Raw genomic sequence first — 23,535 nt, 5'->3', positions numbered from 1 at the left:
CCCACATTGGCATTAATAAAGTTTAAAGCACTGCTTTCACTTGCCGATCTTCTTTGTATTCACATGATGTGTTACTATTTACTTATAAGTAACTTAGAACTTATTAAGATTCCAGGTAATGCTAGTTAACAAGTAGAGTTATGCACACACACACACACACACACACACACACACACACACACACACACACACACACACACACACACACACACACACACAGAATAGTTGTGTTTTCAATGTGCTGTTCTCAAAAAACAAAAAAACTGTATTATACAAATATCAACAATGATTAATTATTCACCACTACTGTTTACTTGTTTAAGTAATCTTATTAAAGTGTGATCGTTAGTACATTAATATATTTAAAATGTGCCATCAGTGTGCAATCAAAGGTGGTTTTTTCTTTTCTTTTTAATAACATTTATTCTAGGCATTGCACCAAATTCAATTACTGCACTTCTTCTTCTTTCTTCCCATTGTACGCTCTGTCTCTGCCTGTCTGTCTCTCTCTCTCTCTTTCTCTCTCCCTCTCTCTCTCTCTCTCTCTCTCTCTCTCTCTCTCTCTCTCTATCACTTTCTCACTGCAGTACTCTTATTCTGCCTCTCCTCATCTCCCACTCTCTATCTCTCTTAATCCCTCCCTTTTTCTACTGTAGTTCCCACTGTTTTACTTTGAACATCAGACAGGGCTTTAGCTTGTCATTCTAGCTGCTGGCTCCTGCAGGATCTTTTCATTAAGAGCAAGGCCTGGCTGGTGGAGTGATCAGGATTTGCTCAGTAAACATTACCTCATTCGTACCCCTGGTGGGGTGCAGGCCTCGGGTGGATGGGTTGCCGTGGGAACGCAGGAGCACCGTGGCCCTGCTTAAAGATGGCTCGCTATAATGAGGGGACAAAGAAGGGAATGCCCTCACTCAGGCACCGGGTCAAAGGAACAGCCTCCCCACAATAGGTCAGCCTGTCTGAAGTCTTCCCAAATCATGAGCACACAAGAGCGAAAAAAGAGATCTTAGTTAGCACTCAGAAAATTGGGCATAGGTTAAGGAGGGAGTTATGTGATGCTGAGGTAAGTTTTATGGAAAGGCCTAACAGCACATAACAGGTGCATGCAGAGTGTGAAGGGAAAACTCAAGAGGTGGAACAGGGCCTGGGAGAGGGATGGTGTTGAGTGGAAAGGGGTGTGAGAAGAGGTCTTAGGGTCACGGCAAGCTGAATGGAAAGGGGGCACTTGTTCTGCTCAGAAAGCTCCCAGAGTTAAAAGATCGAGGAAGGCAGGCTGGAACACAATGCTGAGCCATGAGGGACAGCTCAGTGAAACACAATGCAATTACTCCCACTGTGCCTAGAAACCATGGATGGATGGGAAGACACCATTTTACACTTGTAATGCTTTTCTGTCCAGATGCACTGCACATGCAATGTTACACATAGCATGCTCATTGAAGGAAGGAAAAAATCTGCAAGGAACACACACACACAGGCACACACACACACACACACACCTTTTCTTGCAATACATTTCAGCAGCAGCAGACTCGGAAGAGTTGAAATGGAGTAGAAATAATCTAAAAGCACTTGATTTGAACTCAGGGAGCGCTCTCATGTGTGCTGTGTCATGCTGAGTTGTTAAGCTGTACTTTAAAAAGCCCTCGTTCCTTCTGTGCTGCAGTCCTCCAGACTGGGCAAACAGTTTCTTTATTTTTTTACTGAGGACTTTTGATGGAGATAGGAGAGGAAATGATGTGTGTGTGTGTGAGGGAAGGGGGGATGGGGCAAGCAATCTCTTCAGTGCCATGATGAAAGCCCAAAAGAGGTGGCGAAGGAAACCACGGGAATGTTCTGGGGTTGCCACGGTGATAGAGAGGGCCCCCTCACAGCACGGCTTTCACAAGTTTGGAGGCTTTATCTATGAGACGCAGCACTGGGCCTCAGGCCACCATTCCAAGAGCACACGCATACACACACACACACACACACACACACACACACACACACACACACACACAAATAACAAAATTAATTTTGCATCAACTGATTTCTAATGGAACGCCAGCACATCACATTACACAGATAAGGACATCACAGTATTCATTATTTTAGTAATATTAGTGCAACAGAGTGACCAGGCAGCTTTGTAGTTAGTACATATTTCTTTTTTTTCTGTGACAAAATACTTCAACAGATTGATAAGAGACTAAAATCAAATAATCGGTGGTGAAAAACTGATGGTAAAAGATAATGATGGTGAAAATTAGTTCAGGGGAAGTTAAAATATCTGGGCTTTCCTGGCAAAATGACACCATGCTACCATGGAGAGAAGCAGGTCACATGGAGATCAAGAGAATTGGAACGAGGAGGAGGAAGGTATCGAAAGGTATCGAAAGGTAAAGACATATGGACAAATGGCAAAAACAGTAATGTATATACAAAACATACACTAAAAATTTACATATAGTCTAAGAAATGATACTCAGAGCTGTGTTTGTCACATGTGATTCATCATTGATTGATAAAAATATTAATATGAGTGCTCCTCACTCTTTGAACCAATTCACCTTGTCAAAGACCGTTGAGTAGTTAAAATGATTTAACACATAAAATATTCAGCTTAAATGTAAAAGGATGTGAGCATCTATTATTGTTTCTTTTCTAGTTCAGTTAGTGGTACTGTAACAACTACTGTATATCTCATCAAGGAAAGAAGAGCATGGCCTTTGGTAACAAGATGATAATGATGATGATGATGATGATGATGATGATGATGATGATGATGATGATGATGATGATGATTACTATAATTATTATTGTTATTCTTACTTTTATTATTATTGTTAGTTGTTTTTGGTCCATTATTATATATTAATAGCCCTTGGAAGTCACAAGTAAAAATTCATTTACCATACATAAGGATTAATTTGCTTTCAAGCGACATCAGGACAATCTTTAAGCTCCTGTTTTGTTTTGTTTTGTTTTACCTTAACCAAATGTTTAGTACTAAAATGTTCTAAAAAAATATTTTTTGTCAAAAATGTTACATAAAATGTATAATTTCCTTTTCCAACATGAGTTTGCTGTGACAAAAACCGTTATTAATTTTAATGCCATGTTGTCATAGCATCTCATTCAGATGAATCTGAGGACATTTTGTTGATATAAGATGATGTTATGACAATTATTTATGATGTTGATTTAACGTGAACATAATGTGTTGAAATTCTGCCATTCTGAGTTACATAATGCTCATCACAACATTAAACCAATCGTACTCTGATTTAGGGTCAAAAACATGATATTGAATACCAGTTAAAGAAATCGTATGAATAGTAAAATACACAGTTTACTTACTACTGTAAATACATTACTAGAGCATTAATAAATTTACCGCAAAATCTGGCTTCCCAATTAAGTATAGTAGTAAAGATTTGGATTACAGAAATTCAGTATTTATGACAAATAATATATTACACTTTAAAATACTATATGCATGTAATTACACTTTTACTTGATGCAACTGAGCTGAAAGGTTTTGCTGAAAGACCCAAATAAGACAGTTTGGTGGTTCTGGGATTTGAACACACAATCTTCTTTTCTATATCTTAATGTCTTAAATAATGAGCCACCACAATTAGTGTGACTAGCTTGTATTAACTAACTGGAATCTTTTAGTGGAGTCAGTAGTAGAAATCAGTGACTAAGCTAATTGCAGTGATGTTGGAGTGTCTCATTGGTTAAGACTTTGAGAAACAAAGCACAGTTGTGTGTTCAAATCCCTGCACTGTCAAAATGTTGGGCAAGACCTGTAACCTTTAACTCCATTATATGATGTGTTATTGTATACAGCATTAATTATTACAATTGCTTACTCTTAATTTTGCAAAAGAAAGTTGCCAATAAATTACTGGAAAACTGACATCAACTATTTACAAGGTCATGAAAACAAATGTCAGTTCAGAATGTGTCATAATGCAGCATTATGCTGTATTAACTAATGTATGAATCACTAACATCAACTTAATATCAACAGTAACAGCTTTGTCAGCTTGAGATAAAAATGAGCTTAAAAGTTTATTTCATTAATTCATTAAACATTCTTTATGATGGCTGATGCATGTTGGAAATTGTTGTTAAATGCTTTTGTAGATTTAGGTCACTCGATCTAATTCTCATAGCATGTGGTTGAGCTTAGTTAAAATATGTTGGTGTAGAACATCCAAAACATTGTAGAACGTTGTAATGAAAAATGTAATGAAAGTTGAAAAGTGATGTTGCTATGGAGCATATGCTCATGACAGACCTTTGATACTCAACTAAGCACAAGTGACCCGGTATAACATTGGCTTTATTTTTTCAGGAAGGCAAATGTGCTTGACATTAAACTAAGTTTGGATGTTAGTATAAACCCCTATCCTCAAATCTACTAAACACTGACTCACACTGCCTTTCACAGTGACATACACAGATATCTAGTCTAGCTAGATTAATGAACTAAGACACAAACAGCCTGAAAGCGCACACACACAAACACACACAAACACACACACACACACACATACACGCACACTGTTTTATATTCATTGCCAGTCACAGACTTGCAGCAGGACACTGGCAGAGTGCCTTTGTGTGCGGCCTGCCATTACTGCTTGGCACGGTGCCAGGATCGACGGGCAGTCAGTGGGTCAAGATGACAGCAATGTAGCAAAAGCAGCGAGATGCCCTCGAGAGGCAGGCTGAGCTCTCCACCCAGCTGAGATCTCCTCCCCATCTCCCCCCAGGGGGCAGGTTACTGCTCCATGGGCTCACTGCTCCTCTGTCCCCCCTGGAGGCCTGGAGCTGCCAGTCCTCTCTGCCCCAGGGCTGCCCTCTGCCAGCTTGGCACTCTTAAGTCCCTGGGCAGTTCAGGCTATCACGGCCAGCTGGCTGCACACATCCACAAAGAAGAGTTTTCATTGGTAATTTTCTGCAAATAACCCACACATATGCACGCACGCATGCGCAAACACACACACACACACACACACACACACACACACACACACACATACACACATTTTTTGAAACAATGACATCCGTTAAGCCGTTCAGTCACATCCGTGGTGCCTTTATACGTTTCCCCTCAGTAAACTAACTCAAGCAAATATTTTTATGTTGGCTCATTCGCGTATATTTGTACTGCTTACAGTGCTTACAGTGAAAGAGATTATACCTCTATAGGATTTTCCAACGCAACCTGTGATGCATGACACTGTGCGGCTGCCGTTTCCCATTCAGTAGCCAGTGGCACATGGTTGAGGATTAGTAAGAAAGACATGGCAATTCGTAAAGCAGCCTCAGCAGCTCTAATGTCTATGTGCAGACTGAAGCTGTTACAGTTAGCCAAGCAGGTGTCCTGCTTGTGGCTGCTTATGCAAACTGTACACCAAATCTGACTGAATAGCATTTATTGAATAAAAAGGTCAGTGGTTCCTCAGAGTTTCAACAGCAGAGAAGGCTATTTATCTTCACAAGCAGACTGAGCCTCTCCTCGGGTTTGAATAAGACAACGAGCTAGTGTATAGAGGTCTTCATAGACTCTGAGTGGAAGAATTGAAAAACTCAGCTTTGGAATAAGCTTGAGCCCAGCGTTGGAGTTTTCAGACTTCTTGGCAGTTCTGAGGTGACCCAGGAAGAGAGGGAGAGAGATGAAAGAATACCCTGTGTCCAAACCTTATCAAACTTTAATACATTCTGCCAGCACTGGCAGGATAGAAGTAGGGGGAGAAGTAGGTGTTAGATCAAGTACACACACACATGCACACACATATCACATCTTTCATCACATTCTCCAAATGTATGTCATTGAAATGTTCATGTAAAGGAGTGTTTTATTGTTTTCCACCTGATCTGTGTGTTGTAAGTGTAAGCGCATGTGCCATTTTTAACATATACCTGTACTGACAAACAGATTTACATTTTTATTTATTTATTTATTTATTTATTTATTTAAATTCATTTATAATAGAAGTACATGCAGTCAATAAATAGCGTAATAAAACTTTCAGAAATTCAGTGGTATCAGTAAATAAATAAATTCTGTGTAAACAATCCTGTCAGGGATGAGACTACACTTTGTAGAAGTGCTCTACCAGTGTAGTCCATAAGCTTAATATAGTAAATATCACAGGAGTGACACCTTTGAGGTAATAATGAAAACTAAGCAGTAAATAAGACGGATATTTACCCTATGGCATCAGTATTTGGTGATTAATGAATACAATATTACAGGGTGTGCTGTTATAGGAAAATAATCAACAACAGAGTGATGTGATGTAGCTCCACTGAGAGCTGGTACTACGCTCAGGTGATCATTCTACAGCAATGAACAAATGACTCCAAATTAAAAAAACTACATACCATTTTAATGTATAAATGCATCACATGTGCTTTTTTAAATGTTTATAAGTTATATTTAGTTTTGTGGAACATCCACTGGACAAGCTAGTTATTTTTATTTCATTTGAAAAATTACAGACTAAACCCTGCAGAAATCAAACAATACAAAGTTCTCTATCCTAAAGACTTTTCCATATCTGTAAATTAGCTAATACTTTAGACTCCTTCCATAAATGTTACACACACAAATCTACTAATGGAAAACAGAATTTTAACAAACCGACTTTGATCCGTTTCTTATTAGCCTGTGAATTATTTGTTACTACAGCTATAAAAAGTTAAACTGGATGTACTTTCTCAGCCATGTAAAAAAAAAGTAGTCAACACCTTCTGACAATCAGATTTGAAATTGGAATGCAGTTCTGTAAGGAACACTTTGTCACAAGGGAATTATTAGATGATATGCATACAGTTAGTGTTGGCGGTATGGTTCTGTTCTGGGCAAGAATCCACGCAGCCGTCCATGTGCATGCATGGACAGAGTGGGGAGAGCAGCGACTAGAAAATAGAATAGACCCCCTGTATAACAGAACTACTAGCATGCATGGTATTTATATGCTTGCTTACGCGTTTTTGGAAAGTAATAAATGAATGGATATATAGATAATTAAATAATTAGAGAGAGAGGGAGAGAGAGAGAGAGAAATATGTGGAGATTTAAGATGTAAACTGGTACAGCTAACACGGGTTCCGGCATGGTGGAGTTGGGGTTGGAGGAGGGAGTTTAGATCACAGCAGCAGCGAAGCGCTAGAACGGCTCTATGAATGGGAATTTAAATGGTCGGTTAATATGGATGTTGTAACCGGATTGGTGCGTGTCGTGGACAGCTGATTAACAGCTGATGCACGCTTGACGACGTGGCCTGCCAGAACTAACTGCTTGATTTTATGAATAAGAATTATGAACAGCTTGTTAAGGAAATCACTCATGTCTGATACAGCTGTATACATTTCTTGTTATATTATAATAGTTTGTAATAGTAATTTTTTAATCAGCACTATGTACCTGTATATAACATTATGTACTCTACCTTTTCAATGATTACGTTACTTACGACTGCACTTAAAACTTCCACTATAAGGCTAATTTGATAGTATTTCTGATCAAGGAAACAATTCTAATCATTGACTATATGCTACAGATGTGGTTGATTTCTATTACGTTAAAATGTGCTTGCATATGATTTAAGAAGCTGTGTCCATTAGTGATAAATCCAGAAACATTTCTTCAACACAAGTATTACCTGTTCAAAGGTTTATCATAAGAAACTGATATTTATATTTATATTTATTTTATATAACTGTTATTACCTGCTATTTTTTTTTTTTACAGTAAAACATTTGGAGCAAGTGTGCTGTGTGCTCATAGCTGCCTGGAGACCACATCATCTGCAATCCTTACCTCCTTTTAAAGTCCTGCTATGCTGTGATTTTAGCTAATTAGCTACACATTATCTTGACTGCCAATCCCTGCATGAAATTGAGACCTTTTCCGGACCGTTTAGTTGGCACATTGCACGTTTTTATGTTAACTTTCATTCTGTTTATATTGAAGTCATTTCGTCTGACGGTTTTCAGATACACTTCACACGCAAATCCTCATTGTTTTTTCAATAAGTCTGTTTGAGATTGTTAATTTCCTCTACCTTACTCTTCATACTGTAATTTCCACCATCCTGTATAAAGCAGGGGAGAAGAAGAATGAGTTCCCTTTCTAACTTCCCATTTTTCTGTTTTTATTTTTTTTTTAAATTTCGGTGTAAAATTGCTATATCTCAACCCACTGCATTGTCATATATTATTGTATCTCATCTGCATCTCTTCTCCCTGTAATATTGCAGTACTTAATTTGACTAAAAACTACTTTTCCACCTTTCATGAGTGTTTTATAATTAATATTTAAGAGGACTTTAATGTGACATTGGAGAAGCTTTTTGAAGCAATATACAGTGTTTTCATCTTCATAGTACAAAAAAAGACATTAGAAAGTGTGGTAGAAAAAGGGCATATATTTACCGACTGAACTTAATCTTGTCTTGCTCTTGTCAGTATGGATTACTGAGGTGATTTAGAGCATTCCTTTTTTTTGTTCAGTAGTGTATACTCGCCGAGCTTGGCATGGCACTGAGCAGCACATTCGGTGCCCGAGGACAGCTCACACTCACACGGGCTGTTAGTGCATGGGGTTGAGAGAGAGAGAAAGAGAGAGAGAGAAGGCATGACAGAGGAAGGAAGGTAAAGTGTAATTGTAGCTGGAATCCTGATTTAGAATTTCTTATCATTATCCAAGATCACTGGATTTGTTGTGGTGTTGGGAAGTAGGTCACATGGTCTTGGGATGTTTTGGGGGGATGATAAATGTGTATATTGTGTGTGTGTGTGTGTGTGTGTGTGTGTGTGTGTGTGTGTGTGTGTGTGTGTGTGTGTGTGTGTGTGTGTGTGTGTGTGTGTGTGTGTGTGTGTGTGTGGTGCTTTTCTGAAACAGTGCATGGACAGTGACAGTCTGCTAAACAGTGCAGACTGGGGAAGCTCTTGTGAGAAGGAGAAGTTCCAGGGTTGTGTGTGTGGAGGATTGGGACAATGAGCCTAGACGCTGAAAGGTAGCGCTCTCACTTACACTGTAGGTTAGTATGATGAGGTGAGGATGAGAGTCAGGATAATGCATATCATTTGTAGCTTGTTACAGTAGAAAAGCTATACCAGAGAATATTACAGATGGTAATGCATACATCTGAAGTATGCTTCTTATAATACCATTAAATTATCACAATACATTTGTAAATCTTTTGATTACTATTTTTTTTATATTATGTGGTTATTTATATTTTCCCTAAAACTGTTACAACATCTGGGGCCTATTCCCATATGTCTTATGACACCAATTATAATATTTTTAAGGATTAATTCTTTGGTTTTTGATTTTTCTCAACACAGTAATATTTCTTTCCTCTGGCTAAACACTTTTTATTGGTAGGGGTGGTAGGGTAGGGTAGGGTAGAGTGGTTAAGGCTTTGGACTACCGATCGGAAGGACATGAGTTCAGATCCCAGTTCTACCAAAGTGCGACTGCTGGGCTCCTGAGCAAGGCCCTTAACCCTTAATTGCTCAGTTGTATAAATTGAAATAAAAATGTAACACTCTGCATAAGGGTGTCTGCTAAATGCCAGAAATGTAAATGTACAAGTCACCTGCTGCTATTTCTCAGTATACTGTCTTGTAAAATGCAGTTGTTGGCATTCCCTCCATCTAACAATGTCAACATATGAACACTGCCATCCTATTTATATTTTCTGTTACCAAAACTTATTCTGGATGACAAGAAAACTCTGACATGTAAGGTTGGTACAATTATAACTTCTATGTCATAGTCATTTCATAAACTTACTGCAGTAAAAGATTCTGTGCCTTTTTTTTTTAAAGCATTATGCATCCATAATAAATGTTATAATTCAGTTATTACAGCATTTAATTTCCAATCAGTGTCTAATATCATATTAAATCCAAAATATTTGCATATATAATCTTGCATATATTTGTTATTTTGTTATCTTTGAGAACTTCCTTGACTATAATAGCATTTAATGAAATTGCCCACCACTGTCTTAACATCATCTATTAGGCATCTGTGAAAAATGAATCTGAAATGAATCTGAAAGTCATGATGGCTTCATCGGGCTGAAAAAGGCAGTATTGGCTCAATGGGGTTACTTATCAGAATAACAGACATGTCCTTGAGAAAGGCCCTTAACCCTCTCTGCTCTAGGAGAGCTGCATCACGGCTGACCCTGCACTCTGACCTCAGCTTTCTAACGTTCTGGGTATGTGAAGAACATAAATGCATTGCGCTGTAATGTGTAAGTGACAAATGAAGGCTGATTCTTCTACAGATTGAGGGTCTTTACTGAAACTCTAAACTAGAAGCAGTCCATTATCTATAAACTCTCTCCCTCTCTCTCTCTCTCTCTCTCTCTCTCTCTCTCTCTCTCTCTCTCTCTCTCTCTCTCTCTCTCTCTCTCTCTCTCTCTCTCTCTCCCATACACTATTCCTAGTGGTTTATTTTGTAGTGTGCACAGATTGCCGGCGGCAGCTTCCTACCCCTGGTCGTGTGTAAGGTAAATGAGCGTGAGCAGCAGCTCCCGCACTGGGAGTTTCAGAGGTAAACAGCCGAGCAGTCTGGGAATGACACAGCCCACTTATCTTTTAACAGCTATCACTACAGCAGAGCACAATGACTACCTAGAGTGCTAAATGGGGGGAAACATTGACATTATTGATTTAGATTTTCTGTGCTTGTCTTGTTTTTCTCTTCTTGACAGCAGTCAAAACCTGTAGAACTTCTTTGGCTTATAAGGAATAAAACAACAAAAAATTGACCAATATCTTACATTGCTCTTTTTCAGTCCTTGTTTTCTCTAGTTCTGCTCACAAGTTCTTTTTTATTTATTTATTTGTTTGTTTGTTTGTTTGTTTGTTTATTGTTAGATCACAAATATTCTGCACTAATCTTTCACTGACATCCTTAAAAAGGTGACACGTGTTGATGTATCAGAGGATCATAAATCAGCAACTGTAAGACGTGTCATGGCTGAATGAACATACAGGTTTTCTGTAATGTGTATAAAGATACAGGGAACACTAAATATAATTCATTTAATTCGCCTTTACATGTAGTTATAAAATATCAAGTGTCAGAATTTTTTTATATTCTTTGACTCTATTTGTTATTACTTTTTCCCATAATGCAATGAATAACCTTTTATGCTGTTAATATGCAACGAGCCGATACCACAATAGAGTTTGGTAGAGGTAGATCAGTGCCAGTTGTGTATTGGGAGCTGAGCCTAAAATTCCCCTTTAAGCAAATTTCAAATCCTGAGGTGCACTGGTGAGGGACAGATTTATTTCTTTATTATATAAAACAGAGATTTCTGATATTTGAAGAAAGAAATACAGTAACATTAGTATTTTAGTTCTGCGACGTGTGTGCACACATATGTATGTCAGCTGTGTGTGTGTGTGTGTGTGTGTGGTCTCTTTATCTCAGCATAAAAAGAGTAATATTTCTCTCCCTCTGTGTGTGTGAGAGATGGAACGAGGCAGTGAGGATGAGAATCATCATCTGGCTGTGACTGGCATAATTGGTTCTTTTCTTCCCTGCCGCTACTTAGTGCTGATAGCCCAATTTAGCCGCCACATGCTAAAGACACTTTTAGAGTGTAATCAGAATTAAAGAGAATGGGCTTTACTCACTTTAAAGGCCTTTTTGAGGCACTCTCTGTGGACTGAAACATTGATGGGTCCCTTTCGTTGTCAGAGGAGCTGAGACCGCATGTAGTTAACGGGGTCTGATGACGATAACTCGCCTGTGGCGTGTCCTTAGGTAACGACTGAGGATTCTCTCGAACTCTCACTTCCCTAAGGATGACCCAGTCGTCACAGACAGAACAGCATTGTGCCTTCACTTTCTAGTAATAATAGCATGGAGATTTTTGTAAATTGGTCCCTAGATACTATCAAAGGACTTTTTAAAGCTTTTGAGTAAAGATATCCGTGGTTAAGTGACAAAGGATGAGCGCATTGCACTTCATATCATTGCATGCCATGCTGATGTGTTTTTTTTTTTTCCCGAAGATTGGTTTATGACTACGTTTGGAAATGGACAGAAGCTCTGAGATAATCTGTCATTTCCTTTCAGGGTGCTCTGTCACTCCATCTTCCTCTGTGTCCCTTTTACTTCTGGTCTTTCATTTTCTCTCTCTCTCTCTCCCTCTCTCTCTCTCTCTCTTTCATATATGCATAGTGGTTTGAGTTTTTTCACTGCAGGCTATTTCCTTTGGTAAGCTGAATAAAATGCAAATGCAGATGATGAGAATGAAAGCAGGAAAGAGCTGTTCTATGGTTTTGTTCCTACTGGTATGAAGCATAGTAACAGAAGACCCTGAATAAAATTTTAAAAAGCAATTCTTTATAAGTGCTCAGAGCAAAATGTTACACCATTCTTAGAAAGCAGAGACTTTGCAGATTTGGATGCATACAAAGAGTTAACAGTGTATGCTGTGTGATTTTAAAAATTAAAACCAAGAATGTTGGCACTAATTTCAGTTGTTAGTTGTGACAATTGCTGAAGTGTGTATTTCACATTTCAGTGTTTACAAGCATTCTAATCTGAAGCAGATCAGCCAGATATCCTTCACGGTTAGTTATTGCATACATAATTGTATATATGAATTGTTGAAGTTGAACAATATCCCTTCATGATTTAGATTCACTATTTGGAAAGCACTTTGTTATGCATAACCTTGGTTTATACCTTTACTGTTTTGTCCTGTATGCTCTTATATTGCTCACAACTGACTTCCAACTGCGATACCATAAAAAATCTAATTATTGAAAAAAAAATAGCCAATATATAATATACAAATGGCAAGGCAGTTTTTGGTACATTGATCTGAAATAGCTATAAAAGCATCAAAATACAGTAGCACACGTTCTGTCAATATCCTTATAGCTTGATTCAGCATCTTATATGTGTTCTTTCTGATGGGAGCTCTAATGTCTGCTGTGTAGCACTGGCTTATGCAGTCAGTGTTGTGAAGGTGAGAGGAAAAGAGGAAAAGGAACACAAAAGGAAAGATAATCCCAGCCATCCTGCCTCTGTAAAGAAGTTTTCCGTGAAAGAAGTCCTTGTGTGCTTAGCAGAAGCACTGAGACTCACCTGCGGAAAAGAAAGATATGTGAATCGTAATCACTTAAAGAAGAGAAAAGTGCACAGTTAAAACTCCCAGATTCTGAGAAGCTGTAAACATATATTTGTGTGTATATATTGGTTCTATATTTAATACATATTTTGTTATGGGAGTGCAATTACTCAGTTCAGTGGCATTCTGAGATTCCCAGTATGAACCCCTATGTATCTCTACAGCATCGCACATGAAATACTCTCTACAGTGGATTATGAAGAAGGATTCTGTTGTTGTTGGTGTAATAGTGATGCTAGTTATGCCTAAACTCTGGATTGGAAACAGAGTTAGGTCTTGTACGGATTATATAGATTTCATATGTTTCGTGTGTTATTGCTGTTACCTATATACCTAGGTGTTGTGTTAAAATAATGGAAATCTATTAAAAATGTTTATTAAAATAATGTGATTCATTTTCACTCTGATTTGTTGTGATCCATGAGGGTACTTCCCATGGGAAATATTTAGTATGATTAATGCAATCCTATATAACAGATTAAATAGGTGTGTGTGTGTGTGTGTGTGTGTGTGTGTGTGTGTGTGTGTGTGTGTGTGTGTGTGTGTGTGTGTGTGTGTGTGTGTGTGTGTGTGTGTTTCGTACAGCATGTTTTTATATCATGGTAGGTATGTATAACAAACTCTGCGTGTAAGTATGAATAACAAAATCTGAAGCTAACATATTTTGTTTGCTGATGTTAATGACAGGCTAAGGAGTAGGCATTGCATTATTAGCATAAGAATGTTAAAAGTGTGTGTGTGTGTGTGTGTGTGTGTGTGTGTGTGTGTGTGTGTGTGTGTGTGTGTGTGTGTGTGTGTGTGTGTGTGTGTGTGTGTGTGTGCGTGCGTGGAGGCATGAATGAAGTTTAAGGAAGGAATAACTGGGGAACAATATAGACACACTAAAAAACAAGCAACGTTGCTTAACTGACAGCTGCAGAAACCATACTGTAATCTTTAGTTCACACGCATTATTCACTTACAGACTCCTAGCGTTTTAAAGTGTCAGAAAATATCTGCTATCAAGACCATATTATGTAGGTGTTATTTTGTTTGAACTCAGACACATATAAAAGCTTTTACAGCTCAGGCACATATAAAAGCTATAAACTTTTACCCTGGGTTTATTTTACTTTGCTTTACACACCACAAAATACACTGTGTACACAAACATACACTGTGATCAGTTAAACATATAACATTGTCTAAACTCACAATTCAAAGCGCAAAGAAAGAAGTTTCTCCCGATCAGAGCAACAGATTACACAAGCGCAAACTTCAGCACGAATCCTATCCAAGCGCTTTGGCCTTCCCTGCATCTAGTCTTTCCTTCTCCCTATAGTCACTTAACTGTTGAACTGGATCAAAATTTAACTAACCTCTAAATTATCCATCGATTTACTAAATAAGTTCATATATAAATTAATAAGAATAACGAAATGACAAAAAAAAAACAAAAAAAAACAATTGACACATTTCCGTTTTACGCGTTTTTATGCGCACTGATTATTATTTTGAACAAATCTAAAATTGTACAGTCGGCCTAAGTATTTATTATATATTTTCTATCGTCTATAGGAGCAAAGTAATGGATAATTGTAATGTTATAGCAGCAGGAGAAACTGATCGGCCTAGAGCTGGCGTTCAGTGAAGCAAAAGAGCGACTTGTGACGTTTCCAACTCGTTTAGTAACTCACTGATCTAATCTAATCTAATCTCCATACACTCCGAGAAATCTTCTTAAACTAAGAGATGATTCATCCATAGTGTAAACCTGTGAACTTAATCCGATAAATCACAGTCGCCCATAAACTGCACTTTAGTCACTGCAATGTTGTATATGAAATCACTCACCTTGGTAAAGGAGAGAGAGAGAGAGAAAATGGTTACAGTTAGTAGTGAAACAGCCTTTGTTGAACATCTCTCTGACCGGCGGCAGGGAATCCAAGCGTTTCTCTAGGTGCTGTCTGTTTGAGCGCAGTTTCTCTCTCTCTCTCTCTCTCTCTCTCTCTCTCTCTCTCTCTCTCTCTCTCTCTCTCTCTCTCTCTCTCTCTCTCTCCTGTGTCCCGATCTGCTCCACTCCGCTATTATTTTCCCTTAAATATATGAAAATTTATGCTAATTAAAATCAGCACTAACTGTTACTAGTTGCTTGTTATGCAGGAAGGTCCCTCTATCCTCGGCGCTCTGGAAACAACAGCTCCCAACTTTCTGGAAAAGGAAATCCTGCAGTTATATACAAATCTAGGCTTTACACATAAACAAAAACAAGAGTTACTTTTTTAATGTGATTTATATATGTGCTACGTTGCTACGTTTTTAATCACACACACACACACACACACACACACACACACACACACACACACACACACACACACACACACACACACACATATATATATATAATTACTAAAAAATAAAGAGTTGAGGCTAATTACAGTTGGACAATTAAACAAAAAATGAATTTATTGTGGATGAACATACATAAACAGTTAAATGTTTTCTTTTCTGGGAGTAATTTTTAATTGGTCGAAGTATGGCAGTACATTAATTATTAGAACTACTTTAATTGTTAGAAATACAAATGCAATAATTATATTTAAGTCGTTAAAGTGAACAAAAATGAAACGTTTTATTAATCATAAATACTTTTTCTTTTGACTTGTTTAATTATGTTTAATAGTTACATTTTTTATTATTAACAGCATTAACTACGGAATAATTTCAATCAGCAATTTTTTTTCTTACAGTTAGAATAAAATGATAAATCAAATCAATGGGTTTTACACTTCATTTATGGTGAGGATTTCTCAAGAACATTGTGATCCTAACAATGTTAGTGTAAACTGTGACAGTGTCTTTTTAACTTAGCAGACCCCAGTTCAGATTTAAACCCATAGATTCCACTGCGTTTTGTTGCTTTATAAGCTCAAGTGCACGTTTAGAAATTGTTTTGACGTGACGCTTCTGCTCCGCTTCCCAGAGATCTGCCCCTTACACAGGAGGTAGCCAATGGACGTCGGTCGTGCTCTGAGCTCCTCGTACTGATTGGATGAAAGATGCGGAACGTTTGCGCACGCCAAGCTGAACGTAAACACTCGCGTAGTCTCCGGCGCAGAGGGAGGAGCGCATCAAACTGTCAGAGGACAAGCGAGGAGGGAGAAAGGGAAAGAAGTGTGGAATTTCTCATCAAATGCGCATAAATTAATATCATTTAGGCACGATTACATGGATTTATGGTTTAAATCAGGTGGAGCATGTTAGTGGATGAAATATGAGGACCAAGGAAAAGTGAGAAGCAAAGACAGACAGCGGCTGACGGGACAAGCTGGAAGTTTACAAAGCGAGAATCATCCCGAGGTCTCCATGACTGAGTAAAGGTATCTGCACACGATGTGCTTCCATGTGGGATTTACGTGATCGGGACCTTGAGTCAGTGCATACGGGACGCAAGGCTTTTCCTCTGTGCGGTTATTATGACTACAAACCTGTTTTAAAGCATTTTAATCAAAATAATAAGAATTATGACTTTATGAAAGGAATGAACATTTGTTGTTTTTTTAGTGTTTTTATTTTTTTCTTGCAAAATATGGATTTCTATTTTAAAAGTACTTGCTCTCTCTAACATTTAATGGATCTTTAATTACCAAGTTCTCGTCGTATGAATCTAAAATACCAATAATAGTTTTCCAGGGTGAATAATTCATGAAACTGAGCGCTACATCGAGGGCTGGAAAAAGTTACGGAAATACAGGGAGGAGGAATAATAAGTAGACTTGTTCGAAGTGGGAAGTGGGGATGGCCACAGCGGCTTCCAATCCCTACCTGGCCAGCAACAGCATTCTCTCCACATCAGGCTCGGTCGTGCACTCAGATTCCGGAGGTGGCATGCAGCCTGGGAGCGCTGCCGTTACTTCAGTATCAGCCGGATACAGAGGAGATCCCGCGGGCAAAATGGTTCAGAGCGAATTTATGCAAGGAGCCATGGCGGCGAGTAATGGGGGCCACATGCTAAGCCATGCTCATCAGTGGGTCACCTCACTGCCTCATGCCGCTGCCGCCGCGGCAGCTGCAGCTGCAGCAGCAGCAGCCGAAGCCGGATCGCCTTGGTCTACTAGTCCCGTGGGAATGGCGGGCAGCCCGCAGCAGCAGGATGTCAAGAGTGCTTCAAACCGAGACGATCTTCACTCCGGTACCTCGCTGCACCACCGGGGTTCTCACGGAGCTCACCAGGCGCACCAAAGCGCATGGGTTGGCACCACGGCGGCGGCGCACATCAGCACCATAACCGCGGGTCAGCAGCAATCTCAGCAGTCTCTCATTTACTCTCAACCAGGTGCGTTCACCGTCAACGGGATGCTGAATCCCACCAGTAGTTTGGTTCATCCTGGTCTGATGCGCGGCGAATCGCCCGAAATGGACCACGGCAGCCACCATCATCACCACCACCATCATCATCATCCTCACCATCACCAACACCAGCAGCAGCAACACGCGCACCATCCTCACGCACAGCACCACGGCGGCGTGAACAGCCACGACTCGCACTCAGACGAGGATACACCGACCTCCGACGACCTCGAGCAGTTTGCCAAGCAGTTCAAGCAGCGACGCATCAAGCTCGGCTTCACGCAAGCCGACGTCGGCTTGGCTCTCGGCACACTCTACGGCAACGTTTTCTCGCAGACCACCATCTGCAGGTTCGAGGCACTGCAGCTTAGCTTCAAGAACATGTGCAAGCTCAAGCCATTGCTGAACAAGTGGCTGGAGGAGGCCGATTCGAGCACCGGCAGCCCTACAAGCATCGACAAAATAGCGGCACAGGGCCGCAAGCGCAAGAAGCGCACCTCCATCGAGGTGAGCGTTAAGGGGGCCTTGGAGAGCCACTTCCTCAAATGTCCCAAACCTTCTGCGCAGGAGATCACCTCACTGGCGGACAGTCTGCAGCTGGAAAAGGAGGTGGTTCGTGTTTGGTTCTGCAACCGGAGGCAGAAGGAGAAGAGGATGACACCGCCTGGTGTAGGCCAGACGCCGGAGGACGTGTACTCTCAGGTCGTCAACGTGAGTGCAGACACACCGCCCCCGTCCATGGACTGCAAACGTATGTTCACTGAGACATAGAACTGATTTTCCCCATGTACACTTCAGTTAACTGGATGAACATTATCCAGAAAAAACCTACCAGTTTAAATGACAGTATGCGAGAATTTACACTTGAGCATTTACGAAAAAAAACCCTCACATATAATCCTTGAAAATCATCTTTAAATTCTGCCTGATCATCCCCAGTATGTTCCCTAAGTTTAAATGACTGTCTCTGCTCTGTGTTTCAGGAGAGCTTTGTGGTAGATTGCTTAAAAGATGCAAGTTTGAAAGATGAACCCGACGACCAGGTGGACATAACTTCGTGCTCCTATCGCCAGCTCATTTTGGTGAACTGACAGCACAACCATAAGCAAAAACCCAACCAGATGTTTTTGGATCACACTCGAAAGACTTGAGTGAAATGACTGACAAACTTAAACAGAACCACCAAATGAAGTCAAACGAACTGATGCGTCGTCGCCTTTCCAAACTGAGGAATTATAATATTCGTTAAAACGAAATCTAATTGTTTTATCTGGCTAAAGTTCTCACCAGAATCATCTCTTTTTGAAGACCTGATGTATGACAAAACTACAGTTTTTCTATTTCATTGATTTTCTTTTGAGGACCGGACTTCTGTGAATAGTTTTCACACAGGAAAAGATTTTTAAAATGCACTTAATCGTCCTCTCTGTGGACACTTTTTGGGGGTTTTCGGCTGATTAATTGTGTGCTTGATCCCTTTTCCTTACTGCTATTTCCATGCAGTAGTTTTGGCCGATTTTGATAAATCTGTATACATTTGACAATATGAATTCTCAGTGGTGATCAATTTGCTTTATATTTTTTACTGAAATCACACCTTTGGAGTATTTCATGAAGTTCCCGAAATGTTGCCAGATGTAAACTTTCTTTTATAGAAGTAGCATTTCATGTACATCCTTCTCATCTCCTGCTTTAATTACGAAATCTATACAGTTAGGCTGCCACAGTGGTTATTAAAATTGCCTACAAAACAGCACATTGATAAATTTGATAGGCTGACAACATTTTTATTTTTTTTTTCCTGTGATTGTTATTTAAGTTCAGTATTGATCCAGTCAGAGGTGATTGAGAACAATAAATATGATAAATTTAACACATCGCTGTGGGTTTTTTTACTTTCAGGACGCAGAATGCGATAAATTTAATTAATATGTTGGTGGAAATCGGCTTTTTTTTTTTAGACTTTTATGAGGAACTCGTACATTTTCTCCATATCGACCCTTGGCCTCTATGAACATCGCATGGATGGTCTGAATGCAATTAAATTGGAGATATGAAATATGTAATAAGAAAACTAAATTCTAATGTTTGTACGTAGGTTTGAAATGATGCAAATTATTTACTCATACTCACAGATAGGGTGATATTCATTAAATTGAAAAACAATCAATTTTTTGGCTACATAATATATTTTGGCTGTTTTTTGTCTATATTTAATTTGTCTTCAGTGTAACAAGCTTTCAGAAATTTTTCATGCAAATTATTTACAATGCTTAATTATTTACAATGTCAAATTTATTATTTGGACAAATGTATTAAATACGCAGCATTTAGCATTATTTTTTATTTCTAAGCCTTATACAGTTTGGGAGCTTTATCATCAGTGCCTGGGACGCGCGAGACAAAGTGGACCATTTTAAAGCGCTGGAAATCTAATGATTTAATTGAAATCCCTGCTTATTTTTGAATCATTCATATTTCGAAATATATTCGATGATCACTGGTTACAATACACACCGAATTCTTTCGAGTTACAACAGTCTTACAGTAGGTTCCATGCAAGTAGCTTTTATTACTATCTTTAAGTTTAATTGATCACTATATAGTTTATTTTTTCTATCCACATATCACATGCACAGCATTTATTATTGCGCCCGATTTAATAGCTGACTGATATTTGCTCACTATTTAGCGATCATGCAGACTGATTAGAATGAGACTTGTTTATTTGACAGTAATTACGCATGAAATATTTTTGTCAGCATTACAACATGAAATACGCTAAAGGTGGCGGAATAATGACAGTTTTTTCCAGTCATTATTTTTGAGTCTTCATTGGCCATCTGAGAATATAAAGGCCAGTTTACTGCGCTTAAAGAATAAAAGCGAGGTGACGTAACTTCAACGCTGTTCTGCTGCAGGAGTGAAGGTCTCTGTGTGTGTGTGTGTGTGTGTGTGTGTGTGTGTGTGTGTGTGTGTGTGTGTGTGTGTGTGTGTGTGTGTGTGTGTGTGTGTGTGTGTGTGTGTGTGCGCGCGCGTGTAAATCCGTATGCCTGCCACGTAGCTTACTGAGTGCAAGAGGACCCACATCCTTCTATCAGATTGCAGTGTGAAAGCGCTGTCTAAAGAGCTGTTATTTTAAAATCAAGGCCTACTCTTCGTGCAGACACACACACACACACACACACACACACACACACACACACATATATATATTTATGTATATACGTGAACTACTTGCTCACCATTTTTTGTTTTCCTCGTATTTTGTTTGTATATTATTCTCTGGTAGATTCGGAATAGGAGGCACCACACGCTTTCCCCAGGTTCCCCAGTCTGTCGTCTAAACTCCAGAAGCAATTTTTCTGTTTTCTTTGAGAACTTTTGTTTGACTATTCATCTAAAATCTCTCTCTCTCTCTCTCTCTCTCTCTCTCTCTCTCTCTCTCTCTCTCTCTCTCTCTCTCTCTCTCTCTCTCTCACACACACACACACACACACACACACACACACACACACACACACACACACACACACACACACACACACACACACACTCGTTTAAATTTCGCGGATGATTTAATACACACCGGTTGCATGGCAACGGAATTCAACCTGTGCTCAAATTTGGCGCGACTGGAGCGTTATACTGTAGACACACACACACACACACACACACACACACACACACACACACACACACACACACACACACACACACACACACACGTGTGTGTGTGTGTGTGTGTGTGTGTGTGTGTGTGTGTGTGTGTGTGTGTGTGTGTGTGTGTGTGTATAAAGTATAACTCTCAAGTCTTGTGTGTGTGTGTGTGTGTGTGTGTGTGTGTGTGTGTGTGTGTGTGTGTGAATGGGATTTTTTTTCAGCGCTCAGACAAGATGGGATTTATTGTAGCATTGCTATTCAATGAACACATTATTATTATTATTATTATTATTATTATTATTATTATTATTATTATTATTATTATTATTATTATTATTATCAATAATAAAATGATAATAATAATGCTAATAATAATAATGCTGTTGTTGCTTATACGTTGTTTCTTATAACCACAAAAAACAGCTATAACAATAATCATGTTATATTATTATTATTATTATTATTATTATTATTATTATTATTATTATTATTATTAGTAGTAGTAGTAGTAGTAGTAGTAGTAGTAGTAGTAGTAGTAGTGTTAGTATTAAAACTTCTACTACGTGTTTTTGCCGTAGCAATTTGTCTATAAATGTGTGTTTCTTCGTCACAACAGTTCTAAATGAATCCATAAAGTTCTGCTCAAAGTAACTCACTCAGTACTTATTTCTGTCAGTTTTTAAACCAGGATATATCTATAAACAGTAAAAATAAATAAATAAATAAATAAATAAATAAATAAATAAATAAATAAATAAATAAATAAATGTAGTTGTTGTTAAATCTCACACTTGATGGCATGGATCAGATTTAGATGTTTAGATGTTTGAGATCTCATAAAGAAAAGTTCTGAACTTTTCAGTCGTGGAACCTGCGGCTTGTTTTCTTTTCTACAGCCGGACACTTTATTATATCGAATATTTAATAAACACATAAAAGAAAGAATATTTAAAAAAAACAAGAAACGGGGATTTAGTTTGTATTTATGTTACAGCATAGAGAACTACTGTTTTTGTTTAGCGCCATCTTTTGGACATATCGTATGAAAATAAGTGCTCTCTCTCGCTGAAATACGCATAAAGTAAACTTTACCTGCCTTAATGTTGTCTTCTCACTGGCTTTGTGTTTGCAGTCTGTGTAGGCTCAATCTTAATCAGTACTGAAAAGAAACGAAGACGTAAAAAATAGGTCTTGTGGAAAAGCCTTGATACTTAAACTTGGAAATGAAGTTTTCCAGAAGCACTGTAAAGTGAAGATTATCTTTTCTGGAGAGAGTGTAGTGTGGGTTACCTGTTAGTTCTGTCAGTCAGTGACAGTGATCTGTTTAATGATGCTTTAAGTAAACTCCTTGCTTGTTAGAAATCTTTTTTTTTTTTTGACATAAAAAGGTACCCATGTAATTTAGAAATGTTAATGTTTATGCTATTGGAATGTCTGGGAATTCAAATCCTGAAACAGACCCTGTCAGGGGCCATGAGACTGGTGTCAAGCACCTGCCATAAGTCCATGGCACAAAGCCTGGAAGAGTCCATCAGGCCCAGCGGGCATCTCACCCCAACAGTGTGACTGCCAAGGTGACAGCATGTCACAGCATGCCCTGTATTTGGGAGCTAAGGACCAAACGCATCAGTGCCTCCGATCAGTCCCTGGAACAGTTGAGAGGCTGCACAAAAAAAAAAAAAAAAAAAACATTCTGCACACAGTAAAGTTTCATTTGACCAATAAGTTTATAGAAGACAAATGCATGAAATCTTTAAGGTAAATAGCTGTCCAATAAATAAATAACTCAAGTAACACATCTGCCAACATGCATATGTTTTGGCTTGCTACATGAAGTATGTGGGAAAGGAAACACACAAGGCAAAGAAAAATGGGGAGTAATAAAAGGCAAAGAAGCAAAGAATGAGGTGAAAGGTTTTCTAGCTTTTGCTGTGGCTATCACATTAAGTGGAGGATTTGAGGCAGAGAGGAAATAGTCTGTGGGCTCTGTGGTTTAATAGATTACTTACATTTGGACACAGGTATTTGGAGTTAGCCATTATGCCCTTGAGGTATACAAAACTAGAAATGGCATTATGCAAGCATCTCATTCCTACTGGAGACAAGTAATAACTTATTAAACATAACAATACATCTACAAGAGTTTAAAGCCAATTGGATATGGACAAACATCATAGCTTGTATCGAAATCCTAAAAAGGACAAGGAGGATGAGCAGCATGACCACAAATTTGTTTACAGCTTAAAAAAATGTGACATGTCTCTCAAAATCATGTAGCTCTTAGAAAAACAAGAAAACAAAGATCACCAAGATGTAAAACCTGACAAAATGAATTTAAAATCCAATCAGATGC

The 23,535-nt window shown here is 38.7% G+C and overlaps 1 protein-coding gene and 1 long non-coding RNA gene across 3 annotated transcripts; one reads left to right on the top strand and one right to left on the bottom strand.

Moving 5' to 3' along the window:
* Positions 1-11,307: 11,307 nt before the first annotated feature.
* LOC125141544 lies at positions 11,308-15,292 on the bottom strand. The gene is made up of 2 exons (XR_007140967.1): positions 15,021-15,292; positions 11,308-13,144 (listed from the first exon to the last, which is right to left on the bottom strand). It is a non-coding gene; the product is annotated as an uncharacterized LOC125141544 (long non-coding RNA).
* Positions 15,293-16,261: 969 nt separating this feature from the next.
* pou3f3a (POU class 3 homeobox 3a) lies at positions 16,262-20,449 on the top strand. 2 transcript variants are annotated; one of them, XM_027164224.2, is made up of 2 exons: positions 16,262-18,270; positions 18,503-20,449. In XM_027164224.2, exons 1-2 carry the CDS (start codon positions 16,968-16,970, stop codon positions 18,547-18,549), a joined length of 1,350 nt encoding a protein of 449 aa, XP_027020025.1. In that variant the 5' UTR covers positions 16,262-16,967; the 3' UTR covers positions 18,550-20,449. The 2 variants fall into 2 exon arrangements, with proteins under 2 accessions (XP_027020025.1, XP_027020024.1); XM_027164223.2 differs by having other exon boundaries at positions 16,262-18,230; positions 18,503-20,447.
* Positions 20,450-23,535: the final 3,086 nt, after the last annotated feature.

This window comes from Tachysurus fulvidraco, chromosome 6 (genome assembly GCF_022655615.1).
Source record: "Tachysurus fulvidraco isolate hzauxx_2018 chromosome 6, HZAU_PFXX_2.0, whole genome shotgun sequence".
Taxonomy (NCBI): domain Eukaryota; kingdom Metazoa; phylum Chordata; class Actinopteri; order Siluriformes; family Bagridae; genus Tachysurus; species Tachysurus fulvidraco.
The sequence above is the reverse complement of the archived record's forward strand: the minus strand, read 5'-3'. Positions and strand labels throughout refer to the sequence as shown.